Source organism: Tiliqua scincoides, chromosome 7 (assembly GCF_035046505.1).
Source record: "Tiliqua scincoides isolate rTilSci1 chromosome 7, rTilSci1.hap2, whole genome shotgun sequence".
NCBI classification, from domain to species: domain Eukaryota; kingdom Metazoa; phylum Chordata; class Lepidosauria; order Squamata; family Scincidae; genus Tiliqua; species Tiliqua scincoides.
This window is the reverse complement of record NC_089827.1, coordinates 7310543-7338063: the sequence shown is the minus strand read 5'-3', so window position 1 is coordinate 7338063 and position 27521 is coordinate 7310543. Positions and strand designations below refer to the sequence as shown.

General features: G+C 42.4%; 1 protein-coding gene across 5 annotated transcripts; it reads left to right on the top strand.

The window, feature by feature from the left end:
- Positions 1–606: 606 nt before the first annotated feature.
- MLC1 (modulator of VRAC current 1) lies at positions 607–25840 on the top strand. Of its 5 annotated transcripts, XM_066634216.1 has the most exons (11): positions 607–786; positions 7257–7346; positions 10490–10543; positions 10636–10737; positions 14259–14360; positions 16318–16389; positions 16476–16592; positions 18185–18241; positions 19133–19255; positions 23628–23795; positions 25766–25840. In XM_066634216.1, exons 1-11 carry the CDS (start codon positions 607–609, stop codon positions 25838–25840), a joined length of 1140 nt encoding a protein of 379 aa, XP_066490313.1. The 5 variants fall into 5 exon arrangements, with proteins under 5 accessions (XP_066490313.1, XP_066490315.1, XP_066490316.1 ...); XM_066634218.1 differs by lacking the exon at positions 7257–7346; XM_066634219.1 differs by lacking the exon at positions 10636–10737.
- Positions 25841–27521: the final 1681 nt, after the last annotated feature.

The following is a 27521-nucleotide window of genomic DNA, read 5'->3' as shown; positions in this document are numbered from 1 at the left end:
CTCGTAATGTTAATGGTGTGTTTTTTTCCCCACTTTCTGCTGATTATTATAACTAAATGAAAGTTAGGAAAATGGATATGAAGAAACAATGTATCAGCTCTTGAGAAAATGTATGTTGTTAAGAAATGCTTTAGCTATATAGAACAGCACTCAAAGTACTGATTATATGGATACCAGATTAAATAAAGTATTGACTGCACTTGCTCATTTGGTTGTGTGTTGCAGTTATTAACTTTGCTTTAAGTGTAAAATATAAACTTGTGAAGTAACTTGAAAGTTAAATTATGACTTATATTTACTAAATAATTTTTCCCCTCCTAAACATATGTATTTGAAAGGCAATCCTTCTAATGTTAAGGGAAAACATTTTGTATTAATTACATGATATTAAGGACCTCAGCTTAAGATCTTGATTCTAAGTACCTTTTATGAAACTTCCATTGAAATGTTTGGGATCGGAGCATAAATTACATGATGCAGAAAATGATTGTTTATTTCTAATGAAAAAGTCCCTCAGGATACCTAAGAAAACAGAGAAGCCATATAACATTTATTAATGACTCCATTCAGAAATAAAATTAAACTTTGTTTTTTCTTTAAAGTATTATGACAAAGGAAGAAGCTTACAGAGAAGAATTCAGTTATGACAGGATGCCAACTTTGGAACGTGGAAAACAAGAGAATGGAAATTTTGTTCCGGATAGGAAATCTAGTGACCTTCAGCTATCAAAGAGATTTCATCCTTGTTTTAGCTATAGAACATGGATCTATTCATTGCTGATGGGGGTAAGGATTTTTTTTATATCCTGCACACACACACACACACACACACACACACACACACACAACCCAAAGTGGTTTATATATAAAAAGGAATGAGATGGTTCCCTTACCCCAAAGGCCTTACAACCCAGTCCTGAGCTGCCCAGTGCCCAGAAGAGCAGAGGAGCCAAAATGGCTACTGCTGCATCCAGTGGGCTTTGGGCAGCCACCAGAATCTCCCCAGGGGTAGAGGACATTTACCCCCTTCCCTTGGGGAAAGGTGCAAGCCCTGCAATGGGGCTACTCAAGTCTGCACCAGCTATTTTACTGGTGCAGAGTTGAGAAGCCATGTGTTGGACCGGGAGGCCCAACTAGGGGTTCTGGATCAGGTGAGCAGAGTTCTGCTAGTCCTACCCCCTCCCGCTCTATTCCCTCCCCCACCCCACCTTACCCCACCCCACAAACTGCTCCACAGCCCAGAGCTTGACCCTTGCTCCAGGCGGTGTGTGACTGGCCTCTAGCTGATGCTGGCTTATCATGGACTGGCATTGAGCTGGCACCAATACTGACCTGCTCTGTGTTGTGGGCATATCTTACGGCATGTTTGCAACACTCAGCGATGGTGGAGGGCCAGCACTGAGGGTTCAGGATCAGGCCCTTACTGTCTCAATAACCTCAAAGTATGAAATGTTATTCTGGCCCAGTCAGGACAGTGTTGCACAGATGACAGATTAATTTATTTTGTTATATCATTGTTAATGTAAGTTCTTAGAGTATTTGAATTTCCTAAACAGCTTAGGTTTGTATTAGTGAAGATGAATTTTAGAGCTAAAGAAATGTCCTTACTTTCTTTATCTAAGGATATTGTCTAAGAAGTCTCTCAATTTTATGTAGAAGGGTATTATGTCATAATTGAACTACTAGTATCATTTGGGAAGGGTTAAAATGTCTGAAATTTGGGAAGCTGATCTTATTCATTTGAAGGCGCTCATGTACCTCTCATGCAGCTAGCAGTTATGAGGGAGAGTGTAGCCTGAACAATCTGGAGAGATAGCATCACTGATTCCATGCTAAGTACTGTCAATTCCCACAGAAAATCAACATGTCACAGCAGAACATGTATGGTAGTTGTGTTTTAAAAGAATACAACATCTTTTAATTAGTGCGCTAAAAACCTCTACTTCATTAAAAGTTAGGAATGACACATGGGATATTTTAAAAACTCTGATTCATAAAAGGAAATTGAGGCAAAATTAAAATCTGATTTACTTTTATCATCATTGTCCATCATAATCACAGTATTTGTTACAGAGCTTACAACACAACCCAAACTTTATGTGGAGGTTTTTGTAACCTTAATTTTCCCATAACTCCATAATTTTTGTTTATGTAGGAGATCATTTCATACAAATAGAACAGCTGTTCATTAGGCACAATTGCAGTCGTTCTAAATGTTTAGACTAGAAGAAGGTTTAGGGTGGGTCCATCGTTCAGTGGTAGAATGCCTGTTGTTCAAGAGGTTCCAGGTTCCATCATGTCTGGCATCTCCAGATAGGACCAATAAAGATGTTTGTCTAAAACCCTAGATAGCTGCTGCCAATCACTGAAGTTATACTGTAATACTGAGCTAGTTGAATCAATGATCTGACTACATTAGGCAGTTTCATATATTAGGATTCTAGAGATCCTAAAGTAGAGTAGCTCAGGGTGGGTTGTTCATGATTTAAATTATCAAGAAAAAGGGCCAGTTTAAATCAAATTCTGAAGAAGAAAGCTTACAGAGCTTAATCATACATTCTACATGCTTGCTGCATTACATAATTTCTGTCTACAGTGGGGAGCAGTTATAGCAGAACTTGTGTTTGCAGCAAAGATCTACCAGGATGGAGCAATAAAATTTGCAAGACCATGGAGGAAAGGAGACACTCAGATGCCTTGCAGTGCTACAGCCTTACTTCCCCCTTAATGGCCCTTAATTAGCATGAGTCCTTAATTAGTTCTGCCTAGTTCCCAGGAATGCCAGTCAGACTAACATGTAGTTAGGTTAGGCTGCACATGAGTTGGGGAAAAAAGCAATCTTGTTTGTTATTTGACTGAAATGGGCCACTGTTTATAAACCATAATAGCTATAATGAACAACCATTAATTACCATAACAGTAATTTTTCTTGTTTGACTTTTCTTTGCCACTTTTGTGAGGTTTTGTTTGTTTTTGTTTGTTTTGGTGAGGGTATTTATCTCAACTGATTTCAGTGCAGAATTTTGTTATCACACAACAGTGAATGCTGTCAGTAGGAATAAACAGACTTCAAAATCTGTTTTGGGGTTAAATTCAAGAAGTTAATTTTATGGCACATTGTGTCAAAAAATTCATTCACAGAACTCGTGTGTGTGCTCAGGTGAGGGTCCACTGAACATAGGAGCAATTGCATAGAGCAATTGCAGACCTGGCTTCAGTGCCGAGGGGGGGGGCAGTGGCACAGGACTGCAAAATACTGCCCCCTACTCCAAAAACCACACTTCCAGTTCTCAGCGAAAACTGGAAATACAAATTTTTTTTTGCATTTTGAAGGCCTCAGAGGGCCTTCTGGGAGCAAGGGCCCTCCCTGTCCCTTTAAAGGTCTTCTAAGGCAAATATGGGCACGAAAATGGGCCCCAGGTATGCAAGTGCATATGAGGTAGCAGTTGACTGCTTCACTGTTTGCCCAGGCCACCATTCTTTGCACATGAGGTGAGTACATTTCTTCATTCAAGCAAGCAGTGAAGGAACTAAAATGACAACTTCATTACGTTCTTAGCTGCAGCATACACACATTGTACCTACTAGTCTGCTTATGTTGAGGTGGCCCTGGTGTGCCAGCTATTAGTTTTGTTGATTTTATTTTGTCAATTGCTGCTTCTGATAGAAGAACTAAAACTGGATTACTATGAAGTTATCCAAAATTCTTTTGAATCTTAAAACAAGATCATTAATTTTTTTGGAACTCCCATCACGCAGAACTTGGTTCAGTTATGAATGTGTATGAAATGTTTTCCAGAAATTGTTCCAACTCACTTTCACATCTTGTAGTTTAGCTGTGGGCTTGAATGTTCTGGATCGTACCCAATATTTTTGTAAGTTGTTTTTAGAAAGAAATAGTGCCATTGAGGAAACCGAAGATCAATACTTAGATTTGTACTCATCGTATCTCAAAGGCTCAGAGAGAGTGCCAACATCCCACATCAGCAAAATGTAATGAAATTATTATTCTGTGAAATTCCCCTCACCCTTTCCCAATTTATCGTTGACTCCAAAGACCAGTGTGAGTAGGTGAGGTAGTATGCTTCCAAAAGATGCATAGTGTTGGATTTTTATAGTGCTGATACTTGATAGTTTTTCAGGCTACGTAAGAAATTTATAGGAAGTATAATATATGCATGTAAACGAAGGCAAAGTAACTAGTTCTTGGAAATATTTTGTAGTGTATGCCTATTATGATTTAAAAATATAATACCCTCAGAGATGCTTCAGTGTGGTCCTAGAGGTGTGTGAGGCTCCTCGCCTGGGGCATTTGCCTCTTTTAGTTAATGGCAGGTCTACCACTGTCCAGATGAGATTGAATGTACTTTCAAATGCATAACTGCATAGCCACAAGCTGCCTGTCTTTGGTTAGATCTTCTAAATGTTCTTTTTCTTCTTCAAATATGGTTGCCAGGAGAGAGATTATTTTCTTTAATTATAATGTACTGTGTTAGTGACCTAATCTTTCTTCTTAAATGCTGCTCTGGGGAGGTTTTAAATTTTGCTGTAAATTCTGACTGCCTGACATCTGTTGCTGCATTCTTGCTGTTACTGGAGGAAACGTAATAAGGGTACCACTGAAGGCATTTTCAGTTTGCTCTTCTGCCAACAAGCTGTTAGTTTATATAAAACTGTTACAATAACGAATTATTAAACAAATTAAAACAGAAAAGAACTTTCCCTTTTGTCCCTTTGTCTTGATGGCTTCTCTAGTGTCTTCTCTTCCCAGGGTAGTTGTTGGTTACTGCTGGTCTCTGTGAGGGGAGGAGGGACACAGTTCCTGCTGGAGAAACAGCAGCAGATATCCTTGGTGATGGGGGCAGTTTTGCAGTCTTTGCTGCTACCACTGCTGCCTCTTCTTCCACATTTTTTTAAAGAACATACAGGGCCTGTTCTAAAGAAAGTTTGATTTCAGCTAAAGTATGTAGGTTGTATAGCACTGAGATTTCTAAATGAAAATATTGCTTTTGTGTAATCTTTGTGTGGAACATCTTGCCACAGCATGTGGTGATGGCACCTGGCCTAGATGCCTTTGAAAGGTGACTGGACAATTTTATGGAAGAAAATTCCATCACAGGTTACAAGTCATGATGGGTATATGCACCCTTCTGGTTTTAGTAGTAGGCTACCTCTGAATGACAGAAGCAAGGGAATTGCAACAGGATGCAGGTATCTTGCCGTCTTGCCTGCATTCTGAAGTGTCTGGTAGGCCACTGTGAGACTAGATGGGCCTTTGGTCTGATCTGCCAAGGCTCTTCTGATGTTCTTATGGGAATAAATGATGCATTCCACTCTGATGACAAGCAGAGGAAGAATCTCAACAAACTAGGTATACAGAGAGTAGGCTCTTTGGATACATTTTTTCCTTTCACCTCTGTGCACAGTGAAATCTGGATCAAGGTCAGAGTTGTCATCTTCACCCCCCACTCCACATCCAAAGAACGGTGACCACTGCAGTGGGAGATCCTATGTTATTTAAAAGTAATATCCGTGTGATCTTACTTGAACCTCCTGGAATTGGGTCCTTACATTGCATGGTCAGAGAGAGCTAACAGAAGCATTTTTTTCTACAGAAACGCCTTGACATATTTAAGCCTCAATTTCCATAAATTCAGTGATGTATCCAGGATGTGATGAGTGGGGACATCTGCCTCAGGTGACAATTGAGGGGGGTGCCGACCACTAGTGCACGAGGGGCAATGAGGCTGGGTGTTTCTTGGGCAATCTGCAGGGGGCATGCAGTGCTCATCGCTTAGAGTGGCAAGCACTATGAAGCTGGGCCAACCTGTCCTCCCTCGCTTCTGTTCGGCTCTGAAATGGAGTCATTCTGGCAGAGGTAGTGCAGCACCGGCAACATGGTCACCCAGGAGTAGACATTGCCACCTTACCACATCACCTTGCCCCAGGCACCATTAAGCCCTAGGACATAGCTGCATAAAATCAAGTTTATATAAATTCTGAACTGTGCAAGAGGACCTACCAATGCTCACTAAACACCATTCTGTAAACCTTGCCACTCACTTTATTTTGTAAACTGGGGTCCTTCTCAGCACACCCTGCATTGTGTCTTTTGTTTAAAGAGCCTGTGCCGAGGAAGGGTCATTGCTGTGTTCAGAGAGTAGGAACGCAGCAATCCCTCTTTCTGTGCAGGCTCTTTAAATGAAAGTGGGGCATGCTGGGAATGATCCCAGCAGACAGAACAAAGCGAATAGTGAACTTTGCAGCATGGTGAGCAGGAGTGACTTCTCTTGCTCAACCCAGTTCTGACATATGGAAAATTCAACTTACGGTACATAAGGGTGTGTGAAACAGAACCCTTAAGTACAATAGATGTGCCTTTATTTAAGATAGAGCAAGGGGAGCATATGATCTGGATCTGAATTGTCGTGGGGGCTAAAGACCCCCCTCTCTTTCTCTACAGTTTTGTTCTGTGTAGGCATGTACCCAGCAGTATTCTAACATAAAGAAAAACTCTGGGCCACACTATACTGAATTGTTTGGAGTATGTGGGGAAGAGCAGATGGCGAATGGTTACTAACCTTTATTTTGACCTTTGTCTCCACATCAAGTTGTTCTCACAAACTTCTCCACCTTCTACAGGGTTCAAAATTCATGTTTGTCATTGGGTTAAAATCTCCCCAAAAGACACATGAAAGGGCTGGGGAGGGCAATTTGGAGTAGAGAAGGAACAGACAGGGAGTGGTGACACACGCCCCTTTTAAATCCAAATTCTTTGATTGGGCTGTTGTTACAAGTGTTTGTGCATGAAGTGTAGTTGTTGGGTGCTAAGAAGAATATGTGTGTATACTTTGTAGATGTGATGACAATGACATTTCAAAATCAGTTTCTCCACATGCTGTATACCTGAAAACATGATCCCAGAGAGAGAGAAAAATCTCTTGCTTATGTGAATCCTCCAGTCTCAGTACATATCTATTCTTCCTTGGTTAAATATGAATTTCTTCCTATTATTATTTATATTGTTGCCAAGTCATTGCATTATAGTTCTAGATTAGAACACAGAAGTACCAAAACATGTTGTTTTGACATTTAAATCTTTTGATGTTTGGTTTTAGTATCAGTATTACAGAGAGACCATTGTTAAAGGTTCCTGTGTGTGCGTGGGTTTTAAAGAATCTGCCCACTTTTGTATTGTTACTTTGTCATATAATTTTTACCAGTATATTAATTTACATCATGTTTCTCTATTTCAGACTTGCATACTTGTTACCTCTGGATTTTCACTTTATTTGGGGAATGTTTTTCCATCTGAAATGGATTACTTACGCTGTGCAGCAGGTTCAGTAAGCATTCCTTTTAATTGCGTATTGAAAAATATACCTCAGATCAGTGATACCTTAACAAGAGGGTCACGACCCACCAGGGGAACTAGAAGCAGGGCATTACCCCTTAAGGGGAGTGCCCTGCAGTGATGGCAGCTATCATGACGAAAGGGCTTTTTCACTTACCTGGGGAGTAGTGCTGGCCTCCTGGGGGCGCAGGGGGCTTACCGTCCCCTCTGCTGGCCTCCCTGCTGCTCTAAACAGCACTTTTCTCTCATTGGAATCCACTTCTGGTTTCCGATCGTTGCCTCCCTGCCCCCCATAGGAGTTTAGGAACCACTGGTTTAGATGCTTAATTTAAAAAAAAATTATTCTTCAAAACATTTATCTTAAATATATTAGTGTAGCCAGAATTAACTGGCCAACATGAAAATACATTGTTTGTCTAAATCCTGGTTACTGGCCACAAATAGATTATTGTATTTAAAATGATTATCAGCATTTTCCATTTAAACTCTTTTTTTAACAGGTGGAATATTGACAATTTATGCTTAGTTTTTGTATGTCAGATTGCATTTTTTTTTTTGTTCAGATGAACTGCAGTGAAACACTGTATGGGGAAAAGGCATGTGCATTTTGTCTCACATAAAATTAAGTTGCCGTGGTACAAGTGGAGCTGCTTTCTAGATGATGTGATTTCTGTTCTACGTGTGTGCAGGTGAGGAGGAGGCATGCAAAGGCTCTTAGGGCCCAATCGTATGCTGCTTGCCTGTCCTACAGTACAACAGCACCAAAGCAGCTGCCGCTGTATCCTGAGGGACATGAGAAACAGCTGGAGATCTCCTCAGGGGAAGGGAACATTGGTTCCCTTATCTCATGTAGCAACCCCACGGCCCCTATGGGTTTACTCGGAACTGTACCAGGTATTTAGCCGGTACAGAACCAATGAGACCTGTGTTGTGCTCTGAGGCCCGGGAGGGAGAATAGGATTCAGTGGCACCCTCTGCCGTGCTCCCTGTCCCCTCATGGATCTAGCCCACCCTCTCCCACTAGGTCTTTCCCCCACCCCAACCAGAAACACCTTCCTTCCACTTGGCGGGACACTTACTGTTGGGTACTCACGTTGCTCCTGCCGCCAGTGCGGCAGCCCAGCGCTGAGTGGCGCAAGCCTCCCCACTAGCACCTCTCCCCTCCCAGCCACCACAACCTGCCTTATGGCAAGTTTGCGACAGCCATTGCCCAGGCTCATGAATGGTGCTGTCCATGTAGTGGATCAGGCTGCCCAACAGCTAGGGTTTAGTTATGACTAAGTTCCACTAATAGCAGTAACTTGTTTTAATACAACTAATCCCATTAGTTGCAATGGGATTTGGTCAAGACTAACTTGGGCCAAAATCTATGACATGTCAGTATGAGGAGGGCTTGGCATAAAGCAATAAGAAAATGGGGCTCTGGGACCAAGCTGTGGCATCAGGAGAATTCAAGTCACATCTGGAGGCTAAATACTGCATCTTGGACATTGGATATCACTGGAAGCCATCCATCCACCACTCCTTTTATTGACTGTATCAGGCAACAACAATGGCTGGGATGGATTTAATGGACTAGAAGTCGATCTAGTTGACCCAGAAGCAGAAAGAGAGAGAGGTGGGAACACCACAGGTCTCCACCAGTTTTTGTTGTCCTCACTACAGGTTACTAGGGAATTTTGGGGATGTGACTCCCCACTTGAGGGAAATAAAGAGGGTGAAGAAAGTCCAAGAAGAAATCAGCAGGAGCTATTTAACGTCCAGACAATATATCAGCTTGCCTGATCCTGAAGTGGCCAAAGCAAAGCCATCCCAGGGCAGGACGCATTCCACCAGACACAATCCTAATGGCAAAAATACAAAGCAGAAGGAAATTAAACTAGGAAGCCTGCTTCTGCCCCCCCCCCCGGGGGGGGGAAATCAGTTTTAAATCTGGGAACATTTGAAAAGGAGTACATTTGTTGCCTGGGTCATGGAGGACTAGTGTTCAAAGAAACAACAAACCTAGGTCCCACTTGTGCTCTGAATCTTTTATGTGCACCTAAAGTAGCTTTTGGACGTCTCTCTTTTTAATCACAGCAACTTTGCTGACAGCTTAGGCTGAGAGATAGAATAAACCCATCCTGCTGGCTTTATGAATAGTATGGAATTTCAGTGGACAGTTCCCACGGTTGTCTTGAGCATTTTGTCTAATTGTCAGGAACCTGATTTAACTGTGGGAGGTGTAAGCCCTTCCTGCAGGCATTCCTGAACCCCTGTGACCGGCCATGAGCCTCAGCTGACCATGGAGGCTGCCGCCAGTAAGTTAGCATTGAGTTGGGAGACCAGCCAGTGTCAGGCCTTGCCTAAGGCCTTCAGGTGCACTAGCCCAGCCGGTGCCACTTCTGGATATGCCAAGGTGTGGAGGACCATCGCCTCACCAGCAGCAGGAGTTGGCATTCTTCCCACCACCCCAGCAGGACAGGACCCACCAGACTGGCCTGGCCCGGTAGGACTCCCACCCAGACCAGACACAAGGGAGGGCAGGGCACAGGGACGGGTAATGGGAAAAGGTGGGACCCTATGAAAGGGTAGGTCAGGGGTGATTGGAAGGGGCAGCTCAGCTAGGTAGCACTAGTATATATTGAGGAGCAGAGGATCAGTACTCTGGCCAGACAGGTCAGGCTATCTGAACCCTGTGAAGGGAAGACTGGCATGGAAAGAGAACTTGGGGTGTTGCAACCCCATCCTTCTGTCTATTTCTGAAACCTCCTAAGGCCAGCTTGGACACCCCTCGGGGACCCACTCTCAGACCCAACCAAACCTGCTAACCTCTCATCTAATGATTGGTTCCCTGAAACCCCCAGTGCTACCAGCCAAGGGGCACATAAGGCTTCGCCAAGGGCCAAGGCAGATACTAATCCATCATAAGTATCATGCTCATGGGAAATGCTTATTACTATTGAAATTGTGATTTAACCATTTTTTGACTCATGGATAAAAACTGTTATAATTTTATAGTCTATAATTTTTTTTTGAGGCATAGAAGCTGTTATAATTTTCAGTTACAAGCCTGGAACTTTGGGGACGGGACGGGAAACAAATCTGATTTAATTTATAAATTACCATCTTCATTTTTTTTCTCTTTTCCACTAGTGCGTTCCCTCAGCAGCTGTGAGTTTCGCTATAGCCAGAAACAAAATTAATGTGGTAAGTGCTTTAGCTGGGGATTACTGTTGACATTTAATTACTTAAATTATTTTAATTAAAGTTAGAAACTAAATACTTGTATTGTCTTACAGATACCCAATTTTCAAATTCTCTTTGTGTCTACATTTGCAATTACAACAACATGTTTAGTTTGGTTTGGGTGCAAACTGGTCTTGAATCCGACAGCAATAAATGTGAGTTGCAACCATTAATCAAGTATATAGCTGCTTTGTTCTGTGTTACAGCCTAAATGCAGTGGCATCACGAGGTTTGGTGTAACCCCCATTAACTTTATTTATTTTAATATATAACAGTAGAGGTCACCCAACAAATTGGTAACCAACAAAACACCAGTTTCCAACTAGATGACACTCACACAACTGAACAAGAGTTCTAATATTCACTCTGATACATAGAAATGAGAGTTGACTCATATTAACACTTTATTGGTTCCCTGCTGTGTCATATTAACACCTCATTGCCTCTCAGAACAATCAGTCTCATTGGTCAATTTTGAGTGAAAGATATCCACTGTTTGTTACATAAGTCAGTTGTGTTTTCCTTTTCTGGTTATTTGCCTGTAACATTTGATAGAATACAGATATTTCAGCATGGTTGGCTTTATTGCATTCAGCATTAATTTATCCATCAAATGACATATAACATGTTGGTCCTGTTTGAAAATACCAAGATTTTCACAATTTTGACCAGCAGTGTGGTCCACATCCCCTACACCCCTAGTGGTTCTTCCCCCAGCTGGTTTACACATGCATATAAATTGATTGACAGTTTGATTACTGAGGACCTAATCATATCCAATCTTCCAGCGGTGATGTATCTTTGCCAATGGGTGTGTACTGCATGCTACAATGTGAGAGCAGTCACGGAGGCCTTCTCAAGGTAAGGGAATGTTTGTTCCCTTACCTTAGGGCTGCATTGCGGCTGCATCAGCACTGGAAATTTGGATAGGAGCCCTCAATAACAATATTTACAGGTTTGTAACAAAAGCATTGTATTTGACATAACTTTGGGTGGCGTTAATGTCCCATCTACAGTGCTGAATGGCTTATTTGCTCTTGTAGATTACCATTTTCAATGGCGGTTATCAAGTGTGTGAAACAAACTGGCTCCTTGATTTTTGTTTTCTCTTTGAAATTACTGCATCAGGTCCAAAAACATTTCAGTGTTATTTCATAATATTAAAATGCTGGGCTAGCTCTGTATTTGGAATCATAAGGGACTTCCTAAGAGAAAGTGATTTAGGACTCTATTCTAATGCACACTTGGGCTGGCGCAAAGTCCCACTACAAGAGTCGGAAGGCTAGTGCACGCACATGTACTGGAGGCCAACTCCAGCCTGTGCAAAGGTAAGTTCATGCTGGCTGAGTCAGGCTGGCGTGGGGGTTTGGGAAGGGTGGGGGGAGGGCAGAATGAGGGCATTCCAGGGGAGGGCAGGTGGTGGGTGGGCCCTAGTCCAGGCGGGGGAGGGGGAGCTGGGACCTGACACTTTGGCTGGATCCTAACCCTTCTCCCAGGTGATCCAGCACAGCACTGGGCTACTCAGATCTGCCCCACCTCTTTAGGTGGTACAGGTCCGAGTAACCTCTTAGGGGCTTCTGCTGCGTTACCCAGGGTAATGGGAATTGATTCCCCTTGCCCTGGGCTGTGCCATAGGCAGCCCCAATCCTGTGCTGGATAGGGGGCAGGCCAGCTGGCCTGCTTGTTCCAGTGCAGGTTAGGACTGAACTGTTAAATCCTGTTTTAAATGCTGGTATGCTTCTGGGCATTCCCTTCCTCTTCAGCACCACGTATGTGCAACTTCCATTCTGTTTTCCTTTCTGTATTTTTGTTTCTTAGAAATTAAGCTGCAGATGATAAGACATGTTGAAAACAAAACTGAGGCATCATTTGTTGGGACCCAGTACTAATTTGTAACACCTGCCCCCTCCCACACACATTTCCATTCTCTTGCTTGAAAAAAAGAGTTGTCTTGGAAAACAGTATACACTTGGTTGGCAGCACTCCAAACAAGACAGTGTCTTGGTATCTTTTTTTCTTTTGTTGGAAAGTTTGAGAAGAAAGTCAGGAAAGTGTTGCTTGCCAATATTTTTTGGCTTTGCCTTGTTAGCTTCCATGTTTCTTCAAAAGTCAAAACACCACATACAACAATATTTTGATGGATCAAAACATTTAAGTCAGTGGTTTTCAAATGTTTTAGCACCAGGACCCATTTTTTAGAATGACAGTCTGTCAGGACCCCCAGAAGTGATGTCATGGTTGGAAGTGATATCATCAATTTAGGCTTCAAACCTAAGCTTTGATCAGCCAAAGATCCCATTACACAGCACACTCCTGCTATTTTGCATAGCTCAGAATTCAAACATTCCTGCTCAGAAGTCAAAGCAGTCTGGGTTCTTACCCAAATACAGTTGTCCCCTCTTTCCAGCTCCCATCTTCCCACCTATACAGGGCAACGCACCATGCCTTTCTCCCACCAGGAGCCTGCCCTGCCCAGCAGATCTGTACCCTGTATTTTCGGCTATGTATTTTCAGTGGCGGCTGAGCTAGGTGATAGCTAGGATATAAACCTGGATCTTTGAAAACAAAACACTGAATCAGAGTAGCACTGCTCTCTTGTACTTTTTTATATCCCTTCTTCTGAATATGGTAGTGCTAATATGGTGATATTACCTGACAGGTTTTTGACGGCATTTGACTGTAGGTGCTTTGGGCACCTTTTCTTCATAACCAGTTGTCACAGACACAGCCTCTATATTGAGATCCTTTTCATTTTGCTTGTGTTCATCTGCTTTTCCCTAGTTAGTCTATTGCTTCAGCCAGACCATGTAAAGGACTTGTCTGTTTGAAAAAAGCTGTGATTAATTGAAGCACTTTAGCCTTCTTCCTTTTGTTTAACCTCCTTCTATTCCTGGCTGCCTGTTTTGTATTTACAGCCACCAGAAGAGTGTGTGCCAGCAGCTCAGTATTCAGCATTTTGCTTAGTCTGGTCTAATGCTGTTCTAATTGTCTCCAGCAGATTTTGCAAAATCTAGACAACAGGGAACATAAGTTTCCATAAATATTATCAAGTACTGTCTATAATTTTGCTTTCATTTCCCCCCCCCCCCACTTGATAATGGGATTGCAGCTTGGGCTGGACCCCCTTGGATCTCTGCAGCCTGGTAAAGTTTACCCTTTCTCCTTCCATCATGCTTCGGCCTTGGTTTAAAGATTACTTTTAGTAATCAAAAGTCTCAAATTAATGTTCTCCCCGAACCTTAGATGTAAAAGATCTGAGGAAATTGTACGAGTTGAATTTGTAGCATGAGAGCCACTGGAAAATAAACACAACTCTGTTCCGTATGAGAAGCTGTTTGTCTGAATAGCCATATGGTTTAGCATTGCAATAGCCATATAACAACGCCAGTGAAAATTTTCTACTTTTCAGGGAGCAGGAGTGGGATAGGGTGGGGGGTTAGGTTTGTATTGGAATGGTTAAAAGGAACCAAACTTAGTGGAAAATGACTTCACATGATCAGTTTTCCTGAGGATTAAGCTTCATATTGTTCTGTTTTCAATGACTTATGTGCTGCAAATGTCATGTTTGAATCGGCCTAATTCCGATAGCAGGGTTACACTGGACTGTCTATACCTGTTTTGTAAATTCACAGATTATTTATGTTAATCTAAATTACTGAATGAATTTTATGCACAGATAAATTTCAACTTGATTCTCCTAATTCTACTGGAAATTTTCATGGCAACTACTGTAATAATTTCAGCTAGGTCCAATGAAGAGTGCTGCAGGAGGAAGAAGGTAAGTTTTTGTTTTTTTTAAAAGCTTTATTCCTCTTCTGCAGTGATTTTCAACCTTTTTTGTCTCACGGAACACTGACAAGGTACTAAAATTGTCAAGGCTCAGTTTTTGACAATTGAAAAGGCACACCATGGTGGGGGGCTCACATCCCACAATGGCCCTACTAATAAATGACCCTCCCTCAAACTCTTGCAGCACACCTGCATACAATTCACGGCACACCAGTGTGCCATGGTACAGTGGTTGAAAATGGCTGCTCTACAGAGTCATATTTTACTTACATCAGAACCATCTCTACCTTCCTTCATAGGTGCATAGGGCCATAGTCAAAACATATCCACTGTCATTCTACCATATAGTGTAGCCTGGATAGCAACAACTCATTCAAAATATTGTTTCCCTGGGTACTATTGAATATTCTCCTTTCAGGAACATTTGCGCTGGGGAGCAACTTCTGAGTAGGCGTTAAACCATTTCTTTCTTATTTCCATATTTTATATGGGCTTATTGAAATTGAAAATAAATTAAGGAAAGGTAAAGTTTCCCCCTGGCATTGAGCCTAGTCCTGTCCGACTCTGGCGGGTGCTCATCTCTGTTTCTAAGCTGCTGGTGCCAGTTTCCGTGGTCATGTGGCTGGCATGACTAGACACCTAAGTGATCAGAACGCTCTTACCTTCCCACTGAGGTGGTACCTATTTATCTCCTTGCATTTACATGCTTTTGAACTGCTAGGTTGGCGGGAGCTGGGACAAGCTGGGAGCTCACCCCATCGAGCAGATTCAAACTGTTATACTTGTGGTCAACAAGCTTGATGGTTCAGCGGTTTAACCTGCTGTGCCACCATGTCCCTAAATTAACTTAAACTTCCATATAAATCTGGCTGTAAGATCTGGAATGTCTTTTCTGACACTTGCTTCTTTCAGAGACTAAACCGATATATAAATTATATCGACGTGCAAGGAAAGTTGCTCTTTGTCTGAATAAGTATGCTGTGATTTCAAAGGGCATGTGAAACTACAAGCCTCAGACAATACAACAGCTACGTATGGGATATTATCTTTAGCTATGCTGTTGTGCTGGGATATTCACCACTTAGAAATGTGAAACCAATAAAATCGTATCACGTCCCCTGTGTAACGTATGCTGAAAGGACCACAAGGAATCTAGGACTTTCCAAAACATTTGCTGCTATGATGAGATGAAACTTGCTTGTAATTTTGTAGAAGAGTAAAACTGCAGATCTCAAACTGTTGATTCATTCTATTTCCTTCACACACACCTCACCTGCCCCCTTCCTGTTCAAACAGGAATAATTCTTTATAAATGCCTATGGTACTTTAGCATGAGTCATGATGGTGAGCCAGTATAAGTTACAGAAAAAAATATGCTGTCTCTTGTCTTTCATCTCTTTATCCTCAAGCAACTTCCATATATTGCACAGGGGTGGAATACACAGAGAGGAAGATGTCATTCTCATGTAAAACACTCACAGGTACTTACCCCTTGAGTGGTATTTTAGACATGATGAGCTCATCTTTTTCTAATGTAAATGCACATTATTAAGTCATCCAAATTTTATAGCTCCTTCTGTTCTTGACTAACTTCTACAGCAAGGATGTCAAACTCATTTCATACAGAGGGTCGAATTTAGCACTCATGTGCCTGCTGAGGGCCGGAAGTGACATCATTTAGCAGAAAGTGACTTCATTAAGCAAATGATGGCTAGAAATAAGCACTTTGTTCTCACATAGAAACCCATTTGCTGCTAGTGACCAAAGAGATGTGCAAATCATGTTCATATCTTCAAGATATGAGAGAGCCCAATTATTAAGCTGGGAGAGCCCAATTATAACAGGAGCTGGATCAATTGCTTCTGGGGGCCTTATTTTGACACCCCTGTTCTGCTGCTAGTGAGAAGGGGTTTGCTTTCTCTGACCTTCTTTTTCTTCTCTTTTAGACAACTCTGTATGATAGTACTAGCACATTGAATAATGTCACATTTCCAACACGGATGCTGAAATCCTATTCAGTAAGCAATCTTAGTTGTTTTTAATATGTACCTGAATTTTCTCTGGATTTTGCTATTATATCCAAACACTTTTTCACATTTTTTAGGTAATTGAAGTGATTATTGGAATTTCTGCAGTGTTTGGTGGAATAATTGCTTTGAATATGGATGTGCTGGTCTCAGGTCCATATCTTTCAGTGACTTTCTTTTGGATCTTAGTGGCTGTAAGTATTACAGCATTAAATGTAACCTTTTATAAAACCAGTGTGCTTGTTTTGTTATAAGAGATGACTCATTTTGTTTGTTTTGTTAAAGTATCCTAAAAGTATATTTTAGTATAGAAGTACTGGGCATTTTAGTTGTTATTTCCTGTTTGTATAAGGACCCAATCCTATTGGGTCCTTGTGCTGCCAGAATTACTGCTTCAGCAGCACAAGGTCCTTTATGGTGTAAATGCTGGACCTCTGTCTTGCACTACTGGGCCACTGTCACAAACTGCAAGAGGTGTGGCATGTGTGGCAGTGGCTCTGGAAGACTCTGCAAATGCTGTTAAGTTTGCAGTGGGGGGTGAGGCATGGGCAAGAAGGGGGAATAACAAGGTGTGTTGTGGGAGGAACCTGGGGGTGTGTTGGAAGAGGGAGGGATGGATCCTGTGACAGTTGTGCACGCCAGATCTTATCACCATTTTGTGTCTGGCTCCCTCCCTGGTTCTCCTCAGACTTGTGCCAGCCATATAGCTGGCATAGGTCCAAGGAGATCCATAGATGATTGGTCACTCTATCGGAGGGATAAGTAAAAAATATTGTAAAAAATGTATTTTGCTTACCTTCTGCAGACTGTCCAATTGCTCTCCAATAGCATACAGCACAGCCTCCATTGCCGCAGCTGCGTGCTATAATGTGACAGGTGATAGGACTGTGCAGTAAAATTCCCACACTACAAATAGGGAAGGCTGGAGTTCCTTCCAGTTTACAGGAATCTCATGCAAAGGGACTCAGATCTTTCATAGCCAGGTAAGGGCCCAGTCCTATCCAATTTTTCTGTACTGGTGCAGTTGTGCCAGTGGGGTGTGCACTGCATCCTGCGGTGGAGGGGCAGTCACTGGACTTCCTTGAGGTATGGGAACATATGTTCCCTTACCATGGGGCTGCATTGTGGCTACACCGGAGCTGGAAAGTTGGATAGGATTGGGCCCTAAATTGTCTATATACTATTCTGTTGGTTCAAAACTGAATTCAGAAGGGTGTGTGTTAGGAATGAAATACAATGGATCCTCCTTATCTATGGGCTTGGCACCCACATATTCCACCATCCATGGATTCCTCAGACGGCTTCCACGATGAGATCGGAAGTGGTCATATCCTGGGGGCCTTCCGAGGAGGCTAGGAGGCCCATGGAATGGACTTTGAGCCTGGTGCAACTTCCGGAGAGCCCAGTGTGACCTTCAGGTAAGTCATTGTGGCACCGCAACCCTACCCCCACTGGGTCTCCAGCATCCATTGAATTTGTTATCAGCAGGGGTTTCTAGATCAAAACTCCTGTGGATAACAATGCCCCACTGTAATGTACCGGAGAAAGGAACCACTAGCTTGTTAAGTATATACCAAGATAGCACATAAAGTAGAATTTGAAATATGTAGTATCTTCCTATTAAATTAATTTTGTGGATGTGTAATTTCACCTCATAGGAAACAAAAGGTAAAGTATGAAAATTGAGTTGAAATAATCAGCGTTTTTGCTAATATGCAGTGTTATTCCAAAACTAAACCTCTCTGGGAACCTGAATTTATTTCTTACACTTTGATTTCCTTTTTAGTGTTTCCCTAGTGCAATTGCAAGTCATGTTGCTGCTGAATATCCAAGTAAATGTTTGGTAAGTGTCTATTAAAATGTCAGATGCTGGCATGTGAGTAGACTGGAATCATGACAAGTGTTTTTCTCTATTATAGTTAAAATAGGTTCAGTAGGTAGTGTAAATAGGTACTTGTTCTATGTGCAAGTAGAGCAGCAGCTAGATAGAACTTGTACCTCCAACTCTCTTCCTTCAGGTCTGAAACAGATGATTATTTTCACAGAACTGATGAAGGCTGAATAACAGAAGGATCACTACCTGTGTAAACATTGATCTCACAGCTATAGCCCAAAAATTGGCATTGGTTTTTATATTGCTTCAAAAACCCAATTAGAATAGGCATGATAGTAGGACAAAATGGTCTCTTCGATACTCTGTGTTATGTTCACATCTAGTTTGTGTGGTTTCTTATCTAGCTGGTGTCACTTTTCAATCCTCTTTAACTGCATTTTGAGCAACTGTCTATCATCCAGAATATTTTTAACAGGACCTGTTAATGTTCCCTGAGTTGTCCCCTTTAGCAGAAAGTCTTTCTGCCTCCATGTCTGTTTATAAGTTTCATGCTTATAGCAACAAGTACCTGTAAAAACAAAACACGTTCAATCTTGGCGCTAGTGGTAAGATTAAAAACAAAGTTAACGGGTGCGGAGATAGGGTCCCTTTTGTACCCGTGGCTTCTGTATCTGCGCGCAAGGAGGGGTATTGGAACGCACCCCTTCGGATACAGGGAGACACCTGTATTTCATATTCAGTATTCCCTTGTCTATGGGCAAAGCTTAAGTATTAACATTTCTATAAATAATGTATAATGTATAAATAATATATTTTATATCTTAAAAAAAATATAATTGTGAATCCTTGTTTCTGTTTAACATACATTTTTCAAGATCACAATTTTATCTTTAATTTTAGGTGGAAGTTCTGATTGCCATAAGCAGTGTCACATCCCCATTATTATTCACAGCTTCTGGATACTTGTCTTTCAGTGTCATGCGAATGGTTGATATCTTTAAAAACTATCCACCAACCGTTAAAGTAGGTATTGTTTTTGAGTTATTAAACACTCTAATAAATGTATTTTATGACTGCATTGTGAAAACCAAGTCAAGTCTAGTGAATCTTTTTCTTTTTTTCTTTATGTCTCTGATGCTGCTTGTGCAATTTTTAGTTTTTGGGTTGTTTGCAGATATTTATCAGTTGATTGAAGTCTATTTACCAATCAGCAGTGAAAATATTTGCTTGCAAATTTGCATACTGCCAAAGATGTCAGTGTCAGGAAATAATTTGTTGCAGCGCAACAAGTTTCTTCTTGTCAGCCATGCTTACTAAGTGTGTCGTGATAACAAAATGTGCTTGTATTTCTAACCACAGATGTCCAAACCGAATGTCTCACTTAAAAATATGAGATTTGGAAACACAGTATGCTTGGCATGGTATTCCATGGCTTGAATGCATACACTGTACTTACTCTTATGTGTTTTAGTGTGAACTTAACTTGATGTCAGAATGTTACAGCACATCCTATGCATGTTTACTTGGAAATAAGTCCCCTGTATTCAGTGGGGCTTCTTGTCTGTGTTGCTTTAAACTGCAATTCTATACACACTTATCTGAGAGTAAGTTCCATTCAACTCAGTGAGATATGTTCCTAAATAATTATGCATAAGATTGCGCTGTCAGTCACTGTTATCTCTGTCATTGCACTGTCAGTCACTGTGAGAATTATTGCTAGTACTAGTACCTATCCATAGTAAACACATACATTACATATGGAGAGCAGTATTTCATAGTTTTCAAGCTTTAATGCATGGGAATAATTTAATGTAATTATGCATAGGAAGGATAAAGTGAATAGAGAGATGCTCTTTATACTCTCACATAACACCAGAACCAGGGGACATCCACTAAAATTGAGTGTTGGGAAAGTTAGGACAGACAAAAGAAAATATTTCTTTACTCGGTGTGTGGTTGGTCTGTGGAACTCCTTGCCACAGGATGTGGTGACGGCAGCTGACCTGGATGCCTTTAAAAGGGGATTGGACAAGTTTCTGGAGGAAAAATCCATTACAGGTTACAAGCCATGATGTGTATGTACCACCTCCTGATTTTAGAAATGGGCTATGTCAGAATGCCAGATGCAAGGGAGTGCACCAGGATGCAGATCTCTTGTTATCTGGTGTGCTCCCTTGGGCATTTGGTGGGCCTCTGTGAGATACAGGAAGCTGGACTAGATGGGCCTATGGCCTGATCCAGTGGGGCTGTTCTTATGTTGTTTTTTTAAAGGCAAGCTGCCACTGTGTTTTAGTGCTTTTACAACTGTTCTAATGGAAACATATAGCATACACAGTTGCTTGCCTCACTTAATATCAGGAGGTTTTAGGTGGTGTTGATCCAGAGCAGTATTGGCAACCTTCAGTCTCGAAAGACTATGGTATCGCGCTCTGAAAGGTGGTTCTGGCACAGCGTCTAGTGTGGCTGAAAAGGCCAATCCAGGAGTGACAATCCCTTCCACACCGGGAGCAAGTGCAGTCTGTCCCTGGTCTGTCTCCCTGGCTATGGGCCTTCCTTCTTTGCCTCTTAGCCTCAGACTGTTGGCAAAGTGTCTCTTCAAACTGGGAAAGGCCATGCTGCACAGCCTGCCTCCAAGCAGGCCGCTCAGAGGCCAGGGTTTCCCACTTGTTGAGGTCCATCCCTAAGGCCTTCAGATCCCTCTTGCAGATGTCCTTGTATCGCAACTGTGGTCTACCTGTAGGGCGCTTTCCTTGCACGAGTTCTCCATAGAGGAGATCCTTTGGGATCCGGCCATCATCCATTCTCACGACATGACCAAGCCAACGCAGGCGTCTCTGTTTCAGCAGTGAATACATGCTAGGGATTCCAGCACGTTCCAGGACTGTGTTGTTTGGAACTTTGTCCTGCCAGGTGATGCCGAGGATGCGTCGGAGGCAGCGCATGTGGAAAGCGCTCAGTTTCCTCTCCTGTTGTGAGTGAAGAGTCCATGACTCGCTGCAGTACAGAAGTGTACTCAGGACGCAAGCTCTGTAGACCTGGATCTTGGTATGTTCCGTCAGCTTCTTGTTGGACCAGACTCTCTTTGTGAGTCTGGAAAACGTGGTAGCTGCTTTACCGATGCGCTTGTTTAGCTCGGTATCGAGAGAATGAGTGTCGGAGATCGTTGAGCCAAGGTACACAAAGTCATGGACAACCTCCAGTTCATGCTCAGAGATTGTAATGCAGGGAGGTGAGTCCACATCCTGAACCATGACCTGTGTTTTCTTCAGGCTGATTGTCAGTCCAAAATCTTGGCAGGCCTTGCTAAAACGATCCATGAGCTGCTGGAGATCTTTGGCAGAGTGGGTAGTGACAGCTGCATCGTCGGCAAAGAGGAAGTCACGCAGACATTTCAGCTGGACTAGCAAATGCTTTTAAGATAGAAACTGACAGTGCAATCATATTGAAATTTGTCTGCAGCAATACAGCAGAGCCAGCACAGATTGTGCTGTATCCCATGGGGGAATTTTGCAGTCTGGAAATATCCTCGAGTAAGGGGACATTTCTCCCCTTGCCCAGGGGAATGTCCCAGCCCCAGCAGCAAGTCTACTTGGACCTGTGCCTGCTAAATTGCTGGCACAAATCTGAGTGGATCTATGTTGACAGGTCTGGCCCAGGAAGGGGATAGGACACAGTGCTGCCATTCCTGCCCCCCCCCGGGGGCCCTATTTGCCCATCCCCTCTCTGACCCCTGTCCTATTCCACTCCCTCCTGCCCTTTCCCTCCCCTCCATTGCTTGGCGCGGAACTTCCCTACTTTGCTGCACGCTAGGTGCCGCCAGAACGGCGCAGGCGTTCCTGCTGGCCCTACTAACTCCAGCATTGTCACAATGTGCTTTATGGCACATAAAGTTGCAACAGTCTGCACCGGCAGAGCACTTGCTCTGCTAGCGCAGAGGCATATTAGGATTGTGCCATGAAACTTTAGCCGCACTCTTAAAATTGCACTAAAGCTAAATGTGAGAACACATGACTGGATTGCGGGGTCAAAAGTTCTTGGTATTGACACAGGCCTATGGGAAATCAGTGCAGGGTCTATAGTAGAGCTGTAATGTACATGCAACAGGCTGCATAACTAGGGCTACCCAGTGTGTTTCCATAGAGAATAACAAAAGCCTTGTTTTTAGGTTACTCAGAATGTGAATGGGAGGCATTCCTTTTGTATATAAAAACTGAAGAACTTCAATAACTTATTCTTAATTAAAGTTCTTTTTTGCAAGCAAAGCAAAGATTCAGGTAGTTTAAAGCTTGCCAGTTTTAAGGAGAAGACAAATATGTTACATCTCTGTTTAAATATGTTACGTGCTGTTATATATTGCCCATTTGTTTCCTGGCCCAAGTCAAGGTGCTGGCATTGACCTTTAAAGCCCTTCATGGTTTTGTTCCAGGTTGTCTGAATACATACATTCCGGCCCAATACGTCTCCCATACATTCCGGCCCAATCTCTTATGACATCTGAGGTGGCTCTTTTTCAAGTATCAAATTATCCCAAATCAGATGGATGGCAGTAGGGAGATGAGCCTTCTCTGTAGTGGTACCACAACTACAGAATTCCCTACCAGGGGAACTAAGAAATATCCCCTCTCTCACGGCTTCTCAGCAAAGGCTCAAAATGTTTCCGTTTTGTTTGTTTTGTGTGTGTGTGTGTGTGTGTGTGTGTGCACGTGAGATGTGTTGCCTGTCTGTCCTCTGTGCCTCTGTATGCTCTTATTTTGTTTTTATTTATTGTATTCTTGTTACTTATATTGTAGTGTTTGTGTTTATTTGTTTAAGTTTAAAGTCTAAAATTATGAGCTGCCTTGGGCATCTGCTCTGGCAGAGGACAAGCAGGGTATAAATCTTTTAAACAAACAAATAAATATAACGTGTATTTAATTAGTCAAGACAGACATTTGCAAGTTAGTACTTGTCCTTTGTTCTTAGAAAGCTTTTGTTGCTAAATGGTGGCAAAATGATGACCAGTGGTTATTCCTGTGATGGCCAGCTTTTCACCTTTAAGGCTCCTGGACCTTTAACAATCATGTTGAGAAGGGAATTTCAGGAAGTGCAGCTTCTCATCTCACAGATAACAAGCTACTTGTGTTGAAATTCCCTCTTCTACACATTTGTTAAAGGCCCAGGAACCCTGAAGTTGGAAGGTTGGTCACCCTGATTTATTCAATTTTTTGAGAGTAGCCTTCAAGATAACTTAAATTGGCCATCCCTAACCTAGGGAAATGAATAATACTTCCTACTGAAAGAATGGGCAAACCATTGCATTACAAATGTCTTCAGCAAATGAGTTCTGTTGGAGGAACAACATGGACATAATAATTAGCATATTTAAAATCTGTTCTGTGTATGTATTGATTCTTAGCAGTCTTATGATGTTCTCCTGCTGCTTTTAATGCTGATGCTGTTAATTCAAGCCTTTCTGACCACTGGCACCGTTGTGCAGTGTGTAAACTTCAAGGCAAAAATGAAAATGCACGACTCATTGTGGACTGTGCCACAAATGAATAAACCAGAGTACAAGCCAACAGAGGTGCGCAATCATTATACTTTCTAATTTACCTAGTTATATAATATTTCTGAGTGTTTAGATTCAGTTGCTATCACAGTTTACAATGTGAAGGACCTGTTTTTTAATCTTAGAAATGAATATTATACGGAACAATTTAATATTCTCCTTTAAAAGTACTGAAAGAGTGAATCAAGACTGGGTTCAGAACTACCCAATTTGGGGGGAGGGGGAGGGTAAAGGTCAATTTTTCATTCTATTTCAGAGTCTCTTTGAAAGCTCGTATCTTCCCTTGGTGCTCTTGACTCTTCTTTCTTCCTCCTCCCTCTTTGCTGTCTCCCCCCTACCACTGGCATTTCCACTTTCTCTTCTACTGTGGGAGCTCAGCCTTGCATTGTGAAACTTCCATTGAACTTTTCTCCCACTGGACTTGTGAAACTCACCAACCTATCAGTCCAGACACAGCCATTGCAGTGTTATATGGTTTATTGGGCCCAGTGGCAGGGGGAAAGAAAAGGGAGAGGGGTTGAACTTCCTCTTTGGGTTTTAACTCCACCCTTTTTGCTTTGGCTTCAGCCACTATGCTCTCTCGGAGCACAGAGATTTAAATGGAGGCCCATCATCTATAGTGCATTCCAGGATAGGGCCTTCTGGTATACTGTAGATCCCAGGACATTTTTTGGGGGTATCTTCTCTGCACAGTCCCGCTGGGGAAGGGGCTTAGGATCCTTATGTAAACTACTGTTGGCTGAGGGTAGCTGGCACTTCAGTGGGCTATCAGTAGTTGCACCCTGGATCTCTGACTGGAAGCTTGCCACTGGGCTGCTTCTACCTCCCTGTCTTCTGGTTCCCCCTTTTCCTCACACTCTTCTGGGACCCTGGCCCTTGTGCTCCCTTGGGCTTGGCTCAACTTCCACTTGAGCATCATCTGGTTCTTACCCTCCTCTTTGGCCCAGAAGGGAGTCTCTCACCCTCTGTTTTGCCCTCTTCCCTTTTTTTCTCCTTGCTCCTTTTCTCTTCTTCCTTTCCCCTGGAAGATTTCCTCTTATCTGGTGTTATCCAGCTCTTCATCCTGGCACTTCCCCCTTCTCCTCACTATAAAGCCCTTTATAGGACCAAGCTCAGTCCCAAACTCCTGGGGCCACCTGTGGCTCATTGCCCCATCCACCCTGTAGTCAGATGCGGGTGACAGCTGGTGACATCACAGGTCACCAGTCAGCTGCTTCCTGACTGATTGGTGCAGGTGGCTGGGACTCCACAAAGCTGACCAGCAGGGCCATATGCTCTGCCTCCCAGCTGTTAAGTGGAACCAGGTGCATCATGATCCAGTTGCCCAGCAAGGCTTTCTCCTCTTGCCACCTGCTTGGTGTGACCTGATGAGGCTCACACTGCTATGTAAAGAAATATTAAAGATGTTTCATTCAATTTATAGGAGTGGAACATGAAGTTTGTTTTTGAATCAGGTGTTTCTGTTAAAAGATACATACAATTCTAAACTAACTCAAGTCCAATATTTGTACATACTGTCATAATTAAGAAAAGCATGTTTACATTCAGTAGTGTTAGCTGAGGGAGTTCCAGGGGTACTGTGCTCCCAAGCGGCACTCCATTGGTGGGGGTGGCAGTGCTGCCCCTGCAGAGATCAAACATGCCACGCAACCTGCCTGCTAGGAGAACCCGTGTCCGCTCCTTGCAGCCACTCTTGGAGCTGTTGTGCACCACATTGAGTGCGTCTTCTGCATTTTTAAAGTGAAAAAAAGCAGCTGTCCATTTAGAGTGGTGTGCAACTGGAAGTAATTGTGGTGAAGTTATCACATTGCTGCAGTTACTTCCAGGTCAGGGAGCAGTATTTAAAGGGATGGCTCTGGGCGCAACAAGCTCCAGGTATGCCACTGTGTACCTTCATGTTTACCTGCCTCACATACTTGGCTCATCTAGATTTTTCTCATTTTTTAATCATAATGTTTACAATCTTTTTTTTTGTTTTGTTTTAGGTCTCCAATAATGGTATGAAAGATTTTGACAAAGAAAAGGCCTGGAAAGCCGTTGTGGTGCAGATGGCCCAGTAATTTGGATGCAGGAAACTGAACCAGGAAATGTGCTGGAATTAGGGCATGTTAACCTTTACTTTTGCAAGAGTTGTAATTACAGTTACAAAGCCGCTTATTTTATAGCCGTCCCACTGACCAGATCAGAGTGTCTTGGAGTTTTCAGTATCTAGTCAGAAGGTTAGTGCAAAGGAATAACATCTCTTAAGCCTTTCCAATAGTCTGGGAATTAGTATAGCTTCAAGCTTGTAAGGCAACTTGTTTCAATAAAATTGACAAATGATGTTAGCTTATTAACATCCTAATTGTATCACTTTTGTCTGCAAATCGACTTTATTGCATTGAAGTTGTTAATTAGAACTTAAGACCACCTGCAAAGGTACACATGATTTGTAGTATGTCTTGCTTATTTCACAGGCTAATACAACTGCTTGTGTTCAGTCTGTCACAGATTAAATGCTTTATTTAATGGTGTAGTAGATATAATTAATGCTTTTGCATATACTTCATTTTTAGAGTTGCAGTTATTAAGAATCTTATATTACTTTTGTATTAAATAAAAGTTTTTATCAGATGATGGGTGATGGATTAATGTCCAATTCGTATACAACTAGCAAAAGACTGTCATCATGTTGAATGTGATGGGTTGCACAACATCTATGCACAGAGACATAGTGTCCTTACTGTCAGCGGAGGCCATGCCATACCTTCTGAGCACACACTTGTGTGTGTGGTGTCCTTGAGACATCATCCCATGGTTGATAGTGGCACGTTGTTGTGTTGTTCATTTCCATTGGTTGGCAGGGGGGCATCCCTCCAACAGTGGCAGATCATTAGCCCCACTCCCTGCTTTGTTCACCCTGGTGGACAAAGCTTTGTTTGCCTCTTTCGCCACCAGTGTTGGGTGAATGTTGTGATTGGCTCATTGGATGTCATGCCATGATGCACCAACATCAGGTCACCACTCCATGAATGGCAGGCTATGTCAGGATTTCCATGGACACTGTCAGTGTCACTGGGAAGGCTGCACTGGCCTGGGCATTGCATGGAAGGAATTATGATATGATTGATGTCACACTGGCTTTGGTCTACTGTTGGTGTGGCATCTGAATAGGATTGGGGCCTTAGGCTTCTTACAAAGAATGTACTCCTCCAACTACACTGATAAAAATGTTAGAGAAATTATGTTTTCCATCAGAATGTGTGATCTTCAGCAGGTTGTAAGCCAAATGTTCAAAGTGGAAGTCATCATCACAGTGATCCTGTAGGCCTGTTCAACCAAAGAAGCTGGAAGGAGGCACTCAGGCAAAAGGCTAAGGTTGGAACAGATGCCCAGGACAATACTGGGCATTTCAATGTACAAAAAAGCCATTCGTACTTGATCTGAGTCTGTAACAATTCTGTTGGAATCACCATCCTATCTTCACATTCGGTGTGTGCCAAGAATAATTCAATTCAAGCTATGCAACTAAGACTATAATCCTATTCACACTTACCTGGGAAGTATAAATGGACTTCTGAGTAGACATGCATAAGATTGGGCTCTACGTTTTCCTATTGACTACCACTGAGTCTGGACTAGTAAAGTCTTTAAAATCTTTTTTTAAAAAAACAGTCTGGTTTAAAACTGATCATATGGCAGTCCTAGCACAGATGCTTGCTTCAAATCACAGCTACCCTACCCAGAATTCATAGGGTTGCC